Raw genomic sequence first — 15,829 nt, 5'->3', positions numbered from 1 at the left:
GCTTTTTTGAAACATATATTTGAATGTCTGTAACTATGTTTTCAGTTTAAACTTCGGAGACAGACTGACATTAAATGGCTTCTCCCAAGCAGTCCATTTGCCTGCATCTCAGGGACACCCCTTGTGTGACTGACCATGGACCTTCACGGCTGTGGCTACAGCCAAACTCTTGAGCTGCTTGCTCCCCTGCTACGCGTAGTCTCCTCCCCACTGCGTCAGTAAACATCTCTGGCGTGGACTTGGGGTCATAGCCTCATCTCTGCCTCCCTGTCTTTGTTCTCCCCCAATCTTCATCTCTCTTATCTACTTCCTACAGATGTTTTAAGTCTGTAAAGACTGTCTTTTTAAGCTTCTTGAAAATTCTCACTGGAACAAGTCAAGGAATGAATAAAATTCCCCCATCCCTTTCCAAAAAAAGTTGTAAGTGAGAGAATAAAATTCAGTCCCTGAGAAATGAGTTTATAGATGATTCCTTTGTCTTAGGGAGGGGGAAACGAAATCTAGAGAGGGGAATGGCCAGATGAGGTTAGTCAGTGAGTTTGGGACACAGCAAGGGGACACCAGGGCCTCTCAGAGTGCTGGCCCGCTGCTCTCCCACGGACACGGCACAAGAACAGATTGGGATGAGCTCTTTTGAAGTCCAAGTCCAGACATGCTACACGCCCAGTCGTCCTGGACCCAGCTGCCCATGGTCTTTAAGGGAATAGGATTCCCATGGGATTTTTTTCAGTACCTTGCTAGGAAAAAGCAGTTTCCAGCTACTGGTTTTTTCTTTCTCTTCAGCTTTAATGGTGGCCTCCACCCAACTCACACTTTGCATTTTCTGTTAATACCCAGTGGCTTAGCGTCTGTGAGTTTGTTCGTGCTGTTCCTTCTACGTAGAAAGCCCTTTTCACCCTTCCTCACCTGGTAATTCTTATCTGTCCTTCAAGATTAGCTCAGGCATCATCTCGATGGGGGCTTGTTCCTGCAACATTGAGTATACCCATGTCTTAGCACTTATCATATGGTACTGAAATTATTTGCTTAGTAACCTCTGGAAGTAGCTAACCTAGAATGGGGTGCTGGGGGCAGGTTCTTGCCTTTCATTTTTGCCTCTCTAGTTCCTAGCGAGGGGCTCAGTGAAGGGAATTTAGTGTCCTTCCAGCAATAACTCAAAGCCCTTTTCCTTTTTCACTTCTAATTCAGTGAAAGCTTCTTCCTAAACAGTTTGTTGTTTTTTTAGCTTTCCTTTTGTAAACTCTCCAAAAGAGCAAGGAATTATGTCTTAGCTCGGGCTGCCATAACAAAATGTCATAGATTGGGTGGCTTAAACAACAGACGTTTATTTCTCACAGTTCTGGAGGCTGGGAAGTCCAAGATCAAGGTGCCAGCAGGGTTGGTGTCTGGAGGGAGCTCTCTTCTTGGGTAGCAGGTGGTTGTCTTCAGCTGTGTCTTTGCATGGCAGAGAGAGGGCACAAGCTCTCTGACCTCTTCTTATAAGGTCACTAATCCCATCATGAGGACCCGACCCTTATGACCTCATCTAACCCTAATTACCTTCCAAAGGCCCCATCTCCAAATACCATAATATTGGAGGTTAGGGCTTCAATATATGGATTTAGGGTGGAGGAGGGGCATACAATTCAGTCCATAGCAAAAGAGTGCACAGGTGACCCATTGACGTTTTTCAGTGAGTGCCAAGAGTTGTGTAACAAGAGCTAGAAAGTCTTCATGGTTTGTGTAAATCCCTCAAGTGGAACTGAGCTGGTAGAGTGAGTCTTGTGCAAGCTTTGTACATTTCTAAGGAGTTCGCACTCTCTGGTCATGTAAAACTGGGTATGACTAGACCTGGAGCCCTCGACATCATAGGCTCACTTCTCCCAACTGATATTTCATCAGGAATTGTTGGGATTAAGGAAGAAGGCAGGTTAAAAGTAGCAAAAAGGTTTTTACCAAATGAGCACCACATTTCCTATCTTTAAGCAGGTCTTGTTGTATATCTTTTGGCAAATCTATACCTTCACCTCCATTATTACTAAGTATAACAATAACGTGAATTGAAGTTGTTGTTAAATGGAGATTAAAAAATCCTCATGACCTTGGAGTAAGTATAATTATGGTGCTTTTATTTAAAGCTCCTTTGAGCTTAAATTCATTTCATTTCTAAAAATAGACTGCAGAGATTAGATCTATTCTTTGAGAGGATCAAAATAACTTAGAATATAAAAACACCTTAGCTGCATGCTCCTTTCCAGAAGCACAGAATACTGCTTAGCTGGGAGACTGATAGAACTTTTTAATCAACAAGGCAAAGTTTGAAAAATAACTTTGGCAGAAATCCATCATTCTAAAAGTAAGTCTGTCGGTAAGTGAGTACATTTACTGAATAAAATGAGACTGAAAAAGTTGAGAAAAAGTACTAGAATGAAGAATCTATTAATACTATACCAGGCTGTCACTGAATTGAATTTGAAGGAAAATTAGAGTAGTCTCAAATTCTCCATTTGTCTTTGACGATTGGATGTTCTGGGTATGTCTACATTATTTTGCTCTTTATACTTCTTGGCAAAGGAGCAATACTTGGCAAATTATAGCCCCCTTATTCAAATAAATTGTAGTATATTATAGAAAATAAAATGAACAAAAACAAAACAAAACAAAAAACCCAACCAAATCAGGTATTTTAGGATGAGCTGAAGTGGAATGCCCAGAGAGATAGGTGAAAGGAAGAAGCCCCCCCCTAAAGGTACCAGGGAACACCGCTTCAGCAGACATGATTTAATATGGCCTCTTGAGAAATGTGAGTACTAAAGAGAAAAGTCTGACACCCAACCCTTTCTGAGGGAGAGCCAACACTTTCTGCACTGCTGATCCAGGAAGATTGCAAGTCCAAGATAAAAGGTCCAAAGGTCACAGATTTCTGAAGCTGGAACCAAGGGATCAGTGTCAGATGGCATAAAAGACACACGGGTCTTTTCAGCATACAGCATGTGTTAAAGAGTTCAGAGTTCTGGTACTTGAACTCTTCTACCCACTTCTCCCTTCTTGGTATATGGACTAAGAGAACATATGGACAAAGAATAGTAGGCAAGTGGGAAGCAAAGTTGAGTTGAAAAACTCAACCTTAGTTTAGAGACTTAAGGCTTTCTGCTCCCTATAGGAGGCATGGTTTCCTCTCCATCCTCCACTCCCACCCCACAACAGGAGAAGACAGGGTAAAGAAAATTTTATTGCATGGATTCAAGAGAAGAAATAAATCATGTGGAGTCTGGATTCTTGCCTTTAAAACACTGGAATCCCACTAACTAGTGTAATGAGCCTCATTAAGTGTACAATCTGATGAATAATTCTTCCCATTAGAGTGAACTTGGAAGAGATTGAAAGGATGGAAAGCAGAAGAGTTTCCTCCCCCTAGGCAGAGAGAATCATGAGGAAAGGAAACTATGTTCTTCTCACCTCCAGTCTGCCTTATTAATCATCATCAGTTGCATCATATCTGAATCTCTGTGTCTGAAGAGAAAGAGACTGTGCCCTTAAGAAAATCCTGTTGCCCTCGGCTGATATATACAAGATATATAGGCTATGATGAAAATACAAGGCTAATTTAAATTGTAATGATGAGTTAATAAGATTGTCACTGATCAGGAAGATGTTCAAAACAAATCAAATAAAGCCTCCCACCTTGCCTCACCATGATGACATCCAAGGTGGCTCTAGGGAAATAGTGGTCAGCCAAACCTGGTTTGAAAACCAGTGTCTTACCATCTCTCTATGTCTTAGTTTTCTCATCTGTATAGTAAACGGAAGTCCTCTACTTCAGAGTAGACTGTTGTACATTGTGACAGACCAACATTCAGCTGAAAAAACTAGGGGAAAAACAAATAAATTGCAAAAATCATATTTTTAAAGAAATCAGAGATCTTTGAAAGCAATGAGAGCTAAATTAAATAAATTTCCAAAGAAGGAAGAACCTTCTTAGGTATACTGAGTAACACAGGCTATTTTCTTCATGGGGTTGGGGGAGGTGAAGGATATTTGCTGATTCTGGGTGTGGCCTAAGGATTGACTTGGTCCAAGAAAAGGAAATATACTGTGGGAAAGAGAAACTAGCAGAGCTTTTGGCAGTCATGTGGAACTGGCTTGATGGATTGGAAACTAGAGGAGCCCCAAAGGCAAGTTCAGTATTCCCGCGAGACGTTTGCTGAACTCTGGAGCAGTTCTGGAGGCTGCTGGTTGGCCCAGAAAGGCAAAGCAAAAGCTCATAATCTTGGGGGTACTTAGGAGACAAAATCTTGCTAAAAAGAGGAGCCTGAAGCAAATATACAATGACTCTTCCCCTAAAGACTGTTGCCAGATTTTGAATCTACATGGGATGGGAAGCTAAAAAGCTAAGGTCAAAATTTCTGAAAGGCAGAACTTACAGGAATGAGAAGTCAGAGATCTACCAGGCTCTTACAAGTCTGGAAGGGCCATACCTGAAGAACTAGATAAAGTAGAGGTGGACTAAGCCTTACTAGATCTATAGCCCATCTCTGATTCACTCAATCCCTGATTATAGTTCTTTTACATGCAGTGTTCAACATATGAAGTTGTAGACATGTTAAGAGGCAGGAAAACATGACTGATAATTAAGTGGAAAAAATAATGAGAGCTTAACCACAAATGATCTGGGTGTTGGCGCTAGTGATAACTTAAAAGTGACTATGAATAATATGTTAAAGAAAATAGTGGAAAAGGTGAATTAAATGATGGGAGAAATTCAATGCAAAATTGGAATCTGTAAAAAAAAATCAAAGAGTTATTATTGAACAGAAAAAAAAATGTGTGAAATTAATAACTTAGTGGATGGGTCTAAGAGCAGACTGGACACAGTGTTACAGGATTAGTGAAGCATAGAGAGGAAAAAAGAATGGAAAGAATAGAACAAAGTATAAGAGACATGGGGGAGATTGTCAAAATGTCTAATATATATGTACTTGGAATTCTAAAAGGTAAGGAGAGAAGCAATATATGAAGGAATAATGGCTGAGAATTTTCTAACACTGCTGAAAGACATCAACCCACAGCTTCAAGAATCTCACCAAACCCCAAACTAAAAATACAAAGAAAAATAAGTATGCTTAGGCATATCCTAGTTAAAATGTTGAAAACCAAAGATAGAGAAAATCTTAGAAGTCAACCAGAGGAAAAAGACATTACCTTAAATTTAAAAAGTAACTGACATTTCAACTGAAACTATGAATACCAACAGACAATGGAATGACATCTTTAAAGTGCTGAAATTTAGCGGATAGATTAGATAATCTCAACACTCCATTCCTCTATTCCTACTTTAAAGAACTAGTCACCAGCCTCTTCAAAATTACTATGAATATGTTTGGAGAATTACTACTTGAGGTTTTCTAGACTTTTTCATTAAATATACATGCTTATTTCATCTCCTCATTCTCAGATTTCTGTTTTCTTGGATTCATATCACATAGCATGATATTGGCTTCTAAAATTCACGTTGGAAACTCATTATAAATCAAGTAAAGTAGTACTTAATTTGGATAGACAGATCATGTTCTAAAGTAGAATATAAATGTTTAAAGGTAGAATGAATGAATGGCTTTATAAAAAGGAAACTGTGATATAATGGTATGATTCATGTATAGTGTTAGTTAAGGTGTTGGATGGAATAGTGATTTAGAATTCCTTGCTACTCAAAATGTGACTTTGACACCAAAAGCACAAGCAACAAAAGAAAAAAATAGGTAAATTGGACTTCATCAAAATTATAAACTTTTGAGCTGCAAAGGACACCATCAAGAAAATGAAAAGACAACCCACAGACAAATCATATATCTGATAAGGGAGTTGTATCTAGAACATATAAATAACTCTTAAAGCTCAACAGTAAAAAGATAACACAGTTTAAAAATGGGCAAAGAATCTGAAGAGACAATACTACAAAGAAGATAAATAAATGGCCAATAGGCCCATGAAAAGATGTTCAGCATCACTTGCCATTAGGGACATGCAAATCAAAACTACAGTGAGATACCACCTCACTCCCACGAGGATGGCTATAATAAAAAAGACAAATAAGAACAAGGATGTGAAGACATTGAAACCCTCATACACTGTGGTGGTAATGTAAAATGGTGTAATAAATTATTCCTGTGGTGAAGATGATGATGATGTCTTATTTACCAGGTTCTGGCTTACTCATCAATGTTATAAAGTGGTTCAGTGAATTTTGGCAGTTTTGTGGATACTTTCACTGAAATTAAGAACACATCACTAGGGACTTCCCTGGTGGCGCAGTGGTTAAGAAGCCGCCTGCCAATGCAGGGGACACGGGTTCGAGCCCTGATCTGGGAAGATCCCACATGCCACGGAGCAACTAAGCCCGTGCGCCACTACTGAGCCTGCGCTCTAGAGCCCATGAGCCACAACTACTGAGCCCACGTGCCACAGCTACTGAAGCCCGCACGCCTAGAGCCTGTGCTCCACAACAAGAGAAGCCACCGCAATGAGAAGCCCGCACACCACCACGAAGAGTAGCCCCAGCTTGCAGCAACTGGAGAAAGCCCGCATGCAGCAATGAAGACCCAACACAGCCAAAAATAAATTAATTAATTAATTTAAAAAAAAAGAATACATCACTAATGAGGGATTCAACCTACCTTCATATGAGAGTTCCTAGGGAATTTTTTTTTAAAATGCTGATACCTGGACCTTATTATAAGATATTCCAATTTCATTGATATGGGACAGGACTTTAGTTGTTTTTGTTTTTGTTTTCTAACTTCTCAGGAGATTTCTGTTGTGCAGCCAGGGTTGAGAGCTACTGAGTCAAGTTGACATCTCCAGGGTTAAGCAAAGCTACCATTGAGGGTTAACTTGGAAGTAGAAAAGGAGGATTGGCACAGGAACCAGGAGACCTGGGTTTGAGTCTGCACTCTTACCTTTTTGTGACTGTGTGCTTTGAGCAAGATATTTGACCTCAAGGAGCTTCAGTTTCTTCATCTGTAAAATGGGACAAAGCACCCTCCCCTCCTGTGCAGGGGTGTTGTGAGGAGCAGATGAATTCATACATGTGACACTGCTGAGCCTGACACCCGGGACATTTTTTGCCCTCTTTATTTTTTTTTTAAATTTTTTGGCCATGCTGTGAGGCATGCAGGATCTTAGTTTCCTGGTCAGAGATTGAACCTGTGCCCCCTGCCTTGGGAGCATGGCGTCTTAACCACTGGACTGCCAGGGAAGTCCCTGCCCTCTTTAAATTTTGGTTACTTTCTTCTCTTACCTTCCATGAACTAGATATTTATGTCACTTTTTTTTTTCTAATTTTGTTCTATTATTGCTTTTTCTATAAAATGTAGGAGTTTGTAAAAGTCATCTGAGGTTTCTCTAGGTTTAGAATTTATCCTTTCTTCACATGACCTTGATCTCTTTACGTTCCTCAGCTATATTCTCAGTCCCACTGTGCTTATGGTAAATGTCGTTTTTTGATACCTGAAAAAGTAATGGCTCATTGTATATTTTAATGAGGTGATACCAAATGCTGTTAATAGCTATGCCTGGAGTTTAGCATGATTTGTCTGTCATTAACTGATCCTGGAATAAATCATAGGATTGATATTGAATAAATTAATTCAATATTTTTAAAACACCAAACAGGGGCTTCCCTGGTGGTGCAGTGGTTAAGAATCCGCCTGCCAATGCAAGGGACGCGGGTTCGAGCCCTGGTCCGGGAAGATCCCACATGCCGCGGAGCAACTAAGCCCGTGTGCCACAACTACTGAGCCTGCGTTCTAGAGCTCGTGAGCCACTACTACTGAGCCTGCATGCCACAACTACTGAAGCCCACGTGCCTAGAGCCCGTGCTCCGCAACAAGACAAGCCACCACAATAAGCCTGCACACCACAACGAAGAGTAGCCCCCGCTTGCTGCAACTAGAGAAAAGCCTGCGCACGGCAACGAAGATCCAACGCAGCCCCCCAAGATAAATAAATAAATAAATAAAACACCAAACAGAATTCTCAGCCTTATCTGTGGTTTCTGTCTAGTGGATTTGGCATAGTTTCTTTGGTTCTAGGCGAGAAAGACAGCCTGTTCTGAGATTTTACATTTTTATTAGATTTACTTTTTAACCTAAAAGAAAGGCTGGGTTGGTTACATTCATATGTGAATCTGAAACACAGATGGACTCCAGGACAGTCTGACATGTGCCTCTACAGCCTGTGAGAAAGCTAGAGTCCACCCTTCCCTGGAGATGTGGCAGTACCGTCTGGACAGGGCTGGAGTTGGATGGTGTGGAGCAGAACACCTCACATTTTAATGTGCATGCGTATCACCAGGGGTCTGTTCCACTGTAGATGTTGCTCAGTTGGTCTGGGGTGGGGCCTGAGATCCTGCATTCCCTGCAAGCTCCCAGATGGTTTCGATGGCAAGGGTATAGAAGACAGCTGTTCTTCTGTCTGCCCAGCACTTTCCCTACCTTCCTCCAGGGAAACCTTCCTTCCTCCATTCCAACCATGAAGTTCAAGGGTGAGCTTCCATGTTCTTACATTACTCTGTTTCCCAGGCCACAGTCAGTTGGTTCAGGGACCAATCAGAATCTTCCCTGGCATTTTTGGACTTGGAACCAGAGAGCCAGTCTCAGATATTCTCTGTGGAGCCCCATGGAGGTAATTGGTCCAAGAAGCACAGATGAGGGACAGAGAGATTGTCCCCAGGGTTCTCAGGTCTGGGTTCCGATGTCCCTAATATATGAAAAGTGATTTAAAAATAACACTGTGACCTTTGGGGTTATGTTACCAGCTCTGACGATCAAGTGCATTTGTGTAAACTGTTTCAGGCACTTACTGTATGCAAGTCTCTGTTGCTGGGCCCCGAACATACAAAGATGAATAGCTCACCTCCTGTGTGGGGAGACCACCATTTCAGTAGAATTTGGTGTGTGCAATGGTAAGGGGTTACGGAAGGCCCTGGAAGAAGCTTCTGATCCACTCAGGAAAAGTTTTAGAAATGGATTTTCAGAAGGTGAATAGGGATTGTTTGAGGAGACCTGTGAAATTATTCCAGGTAGAGAAAACTTGCTGAGCAAGGGCAAGATGATGGGATGAAACAGGGTTTGAAAACCTATAACCAGTTTACATGGGAGGTGCATGGCTGAAACTGGGGCAGTTACGGTGAAGGGCCTTGTATACACGCTGCCATTGGCCACTTTTTCCTTATGTCCTATGTATTTCAACAACAACAACAGCGACATCAAAACAATAACAAACAGCAAAGCTAAATCTCTGATTCTCTTCCAAATACACGACTCTCTGGCGGGTTCCCATCAACAACTGTTCCTCTTTATTTTCCCTTAAACAAACAGGAAATTTGTCTCAGGATCGAAATGAATGTTTAAAAAACAAACCTGATCTGCTTTAAATACTAAAATCTGTTTAAATAACGCAGAGGTTGTGACATCCTTTGACAAATCCAGGAAGTTCAACGCCCCGCCGTTGACACAATGTATTGAGTTCTGCTGTTGTTGGCAGCCTGAACTGTGGCAGGTCCTGGTGTTTGTCATTCAGGTCCTCATGTGCGCAAGGCAGACATTCCTCAGACCACAGGGCTCTTTCTTCTTTGGGGAAACATTTGTATTTTTTTTTTTTTTTAAAGGGAGTAGTTTTATTTATTTATTTTTAGTTTTGGTTGCGTTGAGTCTTCGTTTCTGTGCGAGGGCTTTCTCTAGTTGCGGCAAGTGGGGGCAACTCTTCATTGCGGTGCACGGGCCCCTCACCATTGCGGCCTCTCTTGTTGCGGAGCACAGGCTCCAGACACGCAGGCTCAGTAATTGTGGCTCACTGGCCCAGTTGCTCCGCGGCATGTGGGATCTTCCCAAACCAGGGCTTGAACCCGTGTCCCCTGCATTGGCAGGCAGACTCTCAACCACTGCGCCACCAGGGAAGCCCCTAAAAATGCTTTTTGAAAGCAAGAACAACGATTGACAGTAATGGCTGCTACTTCCATCTCCTGAATGGCAAGCCCCAAGAGTAACTTGGAGTCTTTCTCATGGGCAGATTTTAGCCGTTTTAAAGGTTAAAAAAAAAGTTTATGCTTTTACTGACATTCATCAACCTAAATTGAAACTCTGTACCCATTAAACACTAACTTCCCACTCCCCATCCCTCCCGCGCCCTGGTAACATCCATTCTACCTTCTATCTCTATGAGTTTGGCTGTTCTAAGTGCCTCATATAAGTGGAATCATACAGTATTTGTCCATCTGCGTCCGGCTTATTTCACTGAGCATAATGTCATCAAGTTTCACCAGTGTTGTAGCATATGTCAGAATTTCTTTCCTCTTTAAGGTTGAATAATATTCCATTGTGTGTGTGTGTGTATATATATACATATATATATAACCATGTTTTGCTTACCCGTTCATCCATTGATGGACACTTGGGTTGCTTCCAAGTTTTAGCTATTGTGAATAATGCTGCTGTGAACATGGGTTTGCAGATATCTGAGTCCCTGCTTTTAGTGGACTCTTATTTTCAAAAACGCTGCATGGAGCTCATGTGGGGCCTTTCTGGCTGTGAGAGAAGGCTGACCTGGGAGTCCGGGCCTTGGCTCCACTGCCCCCTGCCATGAAGTCGCCGGGGCCTGGAGCAAGTCACACACCATCTCTGGGTCACAGTTTCCCCACCTCTGAGCTTAGGGAGTCGGTTGCATCTCTCAAATTCTGCCCCCAGGTGCCCTTGCATGGGACACTCTGTACCCAGACTTGCACAGTCAGCCACTCCTGGCTTCTGTTTGTTCCTCGGTGGAGTTAGAAGTGGAGTGGCCTCTTAGCACAAGTAGATTTGTCATTCACACGCTTCCCAGCGTTTTTGAGCAGCCCTGACGGCCCGTGGCATATGGAAATCCGTTGCTTTGCTGGGCCATGAACATGAAGCTCATACAGGCTGAGGTGGATGTGTGGGTGCAAGTCACTTAGTGGGTAAGTCGGGCTGGACACCTGCCCAGGGTCCACCCCTCAGTGGGGTGTTGTCGGCTGCTACTCATCCCTTCTTACACTGTGACTTTTGTGAAGTGGTAGAACTTTGGTGACTCTGTGTGTGTGTGTGTGTGTGTGTGAGAGAGAGACACACACACACACACACACACACACACACACGGGGCGGGGGGGAAGGGGGAGATGGGAAATGCTTCTAAAAAGAGAGCTGACCGCTGGGGCTGGTGATGGAGGTAAAAGAAAGCAGAGAAGCCTAAGGAACTGAGGGCCCTTCTGGAAGTAGATTAAAAAGTGGACCATCTGCCTCTCCAATAGCTCTACAGAATAAACAAGTTCGCTATAAATTCCCTACAGAAAGAAGACAAACCTCCTTGTCAAATTTCACTGAGTGTCTCAGCCAGCAGAAGATTTGCTCATTGAGAGAGAAAAATTTAGAGAAGTTTGAAAGAGGGGCCCAGGAGAAAAAAGGCAGGAGACCATGCAAACGTTTCCAGGAAGCAGCAGATGGAAAGGCACCAGTCTGGCTATAAACCAACCTTATTTTCAAGTAAGGGCTGGTTTGAAAATTCTCAGAGGTGTTTTTCTTGGCAAAAGGTGCAGTTAATAGAAACAAGCAGGCCAGCTGTCTATCTCATGGTAGACGAGATTCCTCCTAAGCTGAAGAAACCCATAGAGGAACAGAGCCACAAGCCCTCAGCTCTGACTGTTGCAGGGCATGTGGGAGGTGATAGTTACACAAAGGAGACTGAAAGTCATGAAAAAAGCCATCAGAGAAGACAATTAGAGAAGGCCATGTATGTATATGTATATCAAATCATCATGTTGTGCAATTTAGATATATACAATTACATTTGTCAACTATTCCTCAATGAAGTTGGAAAAAAAGGAAAAAGCTGGTAAAAAGGGCAAAGGAGATGAAGACAATGGTGAAGAGTTAAGAAAGGCTTCAGAAACGTTATGAGTTGTTCCATTAACACCAAGCTGCCATCACTAACCTCCGTCAGCAGAATGGAGGCCTTTTCAGCGATTCCAAGAAATAAATCTCTTGTTGGCACCATCCCAGGGAATGTCCAAGAAGTTGCAAAAGTAAAGAGGGATTAACGAGATTAACTTTGGTTAAGACTAAGGAAGGAAAGGAAAAAAAAAAGGAAGAGAAAATGACAACAAAAGTAAGAACAAAAGGGAAGGTGATAGGGACTTCCCTGGTGGTGCAGTGGTTAAGAATCCGCCTGCCAATACGGGGGACATGGGTTCGAGCCCTGGTCCGGGAAGATCCCACGTGCCGCAGAGCAACTAAGCCCGTGTGCCACAACTACTGAGCCTGCGCTCTAGAGCCTGCGAGCCACAACTACTGAGCTTGCGCACCACAACTACTGAAGCCTGCACGCCTAGAGCCCATGCTGCGCAACAAGAGAAGCCACCACGATGAGAAGCCCGCTCACCACAATGAAGAGTGGCCCCCGCTTGCCGCAACTAGAGAAAGCCCGCATGCAGCAACGAAGACCCAACGCAGCCAAAAGTAAATAAATAAATAAATTTATTTTAAATAAAGGGAAGGTGATAAAAATGGGCACAAATGAGATAAAATAATATTTCTCCAAACTGCTAAATGTTAATGAGTGGAAAACATAGATGAAAAACATTTTTGGAAAAAATGAAAATGAGAAACTTGAATCCAGGAGAAAGAGAAGACTCGATTAGGATTAAAGGCCACCCCAACTAGAAGCTCCAGGTCCAGAGGCAGTCAGGTCAGAGTAGAGACCACAGTAAAGACCATCTTTATCCTTTATAGGAAAAGAAGCAGGGAAGCTGATGAATTAATTCATGTGGTTTGTATAACCTTGTTTCCAAAACCAGACAATTGCATTGCAAGATAATAAAATTTTAGGCCCACTTCATTTATGCCCATAGGTACAAAAGTCCTAAATAAAATGCCAAATAAGAAGAGGGCAGGGTGGGGGAAGTAGAGCTGCCCTTTGAGATAAAAGCTCTTTAGCATAAAAGCCACCACTCCGTTTTCACTTTGAGAAATCTGTTTCCTCTTGTCCTTTGCTTTCTACTTTGCAACTGTCTCTCTGACCTTGTTGCCACTTCGTTTTTGTTCCTGAAGACACCACAGGTCTTTTTCGTTATCAAGGGTTTTGCTGCAAATTAAGCAAGGAAAGCAAACAGAAAGTGACCTTAAATGAATAAACTACTACAAAGGTTCTAAGAGCTCACAGAGTTTCTGTACTCTAGGTTCCTGGTTTATATTTCCAGACTTCTTTTTGAGATGGTAAATGAATGAAGATGAGACCCATTAAACACACTCCCTCCTTCTGACCGTCTGCCTGTTGCCTTGTTCCCAGCTTGGGACCTGAAGAGGCCTCCAAGACCGGACATGACGTCCCCTTGAATGAGATGGCAGTTGACATCTCTGAGGGCATCCAGCCTGCGTGACCCATCCCGATACGGCTTGCTTCTTACTTCTTCTCATTGCAAGGAAGCAAGTCCTTAGGGTGACCTTCCTCATGGAAGCTGTTTTGTATTCCAGAATGCAGAATTCTGGGAAAAAACATCTTTCCTGAGCAGACATTCCAAAGTTGGGTCTTTGATTCTCAAAACTTTTTGTGCCGATGTTTAGAGGCACCGCTGGAGGCTGAGTCCTGTTACTGCCATTCCTAAGAGACTTTTCTGTAATTTCTAGCTCTGAGAGATGTGGACTAACCTCTTCCCTCTCCTGTGGTTTCTAGATGTTTGCAAGTAATTAATTAATGATTTCATTGCTCCCTCCCTTAGGAAGTACCTGGTTTCTTAGAATGTGTGTCACGGGCCAGAAAGACAGGGGCATTAGGGCAGGGCGAGAGACAGTGCTGTTAGCAAAGGCAGGTCGACAGCTAGGTCTTTAGCTGGAGGATCTGGGAATAGGTGAATGAGTACTTCTGACCTTGAGGATTCTTTTTGCACAGCTGAGACAGGATGGAAACGGGGATTCTTGCTATGCCCCTGCCCAGGGGAGAGACGAGTTTGGATGCTGGCTTCCAAACTCCTCTTTTGAAGGGTTTGGAAGTTAAATGTTTCTTTGAACATTCTCACCTCAAAATAGGCTAGAACTTAGCATTTTCCACTAAATACAGGGGTATTTGGGAAAGGTATTTAGGGGGACTAGGAAGTGTTTGGGGGAAAAAGTCATGAAGTGGGAAGGCATGGCTGATGTCTGGGATCTGAACTAGCACAAACGAAGCTTGTGAAGAATGGCTTTGGAGAAGGTTGCCGAGGTCCTGCTGCTCTCATGACCTTTTGTTGAAATGATTTCTGCAGGTGATCACGGCTGGTTTATCGATATTGCTGTTTGATACGATCCTGACCAGGGCCACCGTGGGATGGTAAGTCTTTTGCACAGAGAGAGAAGAAAATTAGTTGCTTGTGTTTCCTTGGGATACTAATATTTGCTCTCAAATGTTGAAGAAAGGGTGTGTGTTTGGGTATATATTTTATTGACATATAAATATACATTCAGGAGAGTGCATCTATCATGAATATTTTCCCAAACTGAATATACCACACCTGCTACAGCCAGCATCCAGAGCAGGAACCAGAGCCTCGACGGTGTACCTTTCAGCCACTCATCCACACAAGAGTCACCACTATAGGTGAACCACTAATTATGTGTGCATATAACTATAACTATGTTTGTGTTTCTCGCCTTTGACCCTTCAATTCATTTTCTCCTAGTCAAGTTCCAGATCATCCTTGTTTAGAACGCACCCATCCATTTGCTTAAAGACAGCACTGCCTCTCCCTCCCGTATCTGAGCAGAGACCTGAAGGAAGTGGGGGAGCGAGCCCTGGGGACCCTGGGGGGAAACAGCAAGTGCAAAGGCCCTGAGTGTGCTCGGTCTGCTCAAGGAGCAGTGTGGCCGGAGCAGGTTGATGGGGGGAGAGTAGTAGGAGATGAGGCTGGTTGGTGGCTGACCATGTGGGGTCTTAAAGGCCATTGTTAAGAGTGAGGTGGGGGGGAGCGATCAGAGGGTTCTGAGCAGAGGAGCCACTTGCTCCTAGGTTAAAAACACACTCCACAGTCTGCTGTGTGGAAGATGGGCTGTAGGGTGCTACCTCTGAACTCTCTACACAGACTGCCCGTCGGATAGCTGACGGAGTTAAGACTTTGATCCACTCCAGCTTGCTAGTATTCAGACCAGCCGATATGATCATTACCAAGGGTCGTGGTTGTCATCTTCAGGGAAGATGAGGCGAGGTGGGGAGTGATGGTGAGTTTAAACTGTTAAGACTGCAGTTGCTCCTCTCATCAGTGGGCGTGCTTTATTTTGGGGGTATATACTTACGTATTTTAAATCTACATAATAACGGGTGCTATTTGTGAGACATTTAAGACAATGCAGAAATGCATCGAGTAAAAAGTAAAGGCCTGTCATCCTCTGCTTCCACTGTCTCCACTTGGCCAGAAGTCACACCAGTTTGATTCAACAGTGAGAACAATGCACTGTTTGGTCAGGATGTCCACGCTGAGGGAGGTGGGCTCTATCGTCTGCCAAGTGAAACCACACCGACGGGTGCCTGTCGAGCAAGATGAGCCTCTCAGTCACCCGGGAATGGGTCAGTCCTTGCCAAGTGTTCGCCCAGCCTGCCGGCTGCTGGCCGGATGACCCACAGCTTTCCTCCCCTATGACCACGGCTGCCTGCTGTCCGGCCTGAATCACTAATGCAGCACATTATGGAGAATAAGTCATATTTGTTGTTGCTACTTACTGGTCTCTTAACCTCTGTTTTAAAAAGGAAAACAAGCCTAGGGCCACTTGAAGATAATGTTTATTTCCATTCCAGTTTGGATGCATTGTTCGGCAAT

The 15,829-nt window shown here is 43.2% G+C and overlaps 1 protein-coding gene across 1 annotated transcript in view; it reads left to right on the top strand.

Moving 5' to 3' along the window:
* The window catches only part of TMEM241 (transmembrane protein 241), a 104,933-nt gene that overhangs the window by 78,289 nt on the left and 10,815 nt on the right, over positions 1-15,829 (top strand). The window contains exons 14-15 of the mRNA XM_059894803.1: positions 14,285-14,349; positions 14,540-14,616. Coding sequence (XP_059750786.1) covers positions 14,285-14,349; positions 14,540-14,616 — 142 coding nt within the window. The remainder of the gene's footprint in view (positions 1-14,284; positions 14,350-14,539; positions 14,617-15,829) is intronic.

Source organism: Balaenoptera ricei, chromosome 14 (genome assembly GCF_028023285.1).
Source record: "Balaenoptera ricei isolate mBalRic1 chromosome 14, mBalRic1.hap2, whole genome shotgun sequence".
NCBI lineage: Eukaryota > Metazoa > Chordata > Mammalia > Artiodactyla > Balaenopteridae > Balaenoptera > Balaenoptera ricei.
Note: the sequence above shows the minus strand (reverse complement) of the source record. Positions and strands in the feature narration are given on the sequence as shown.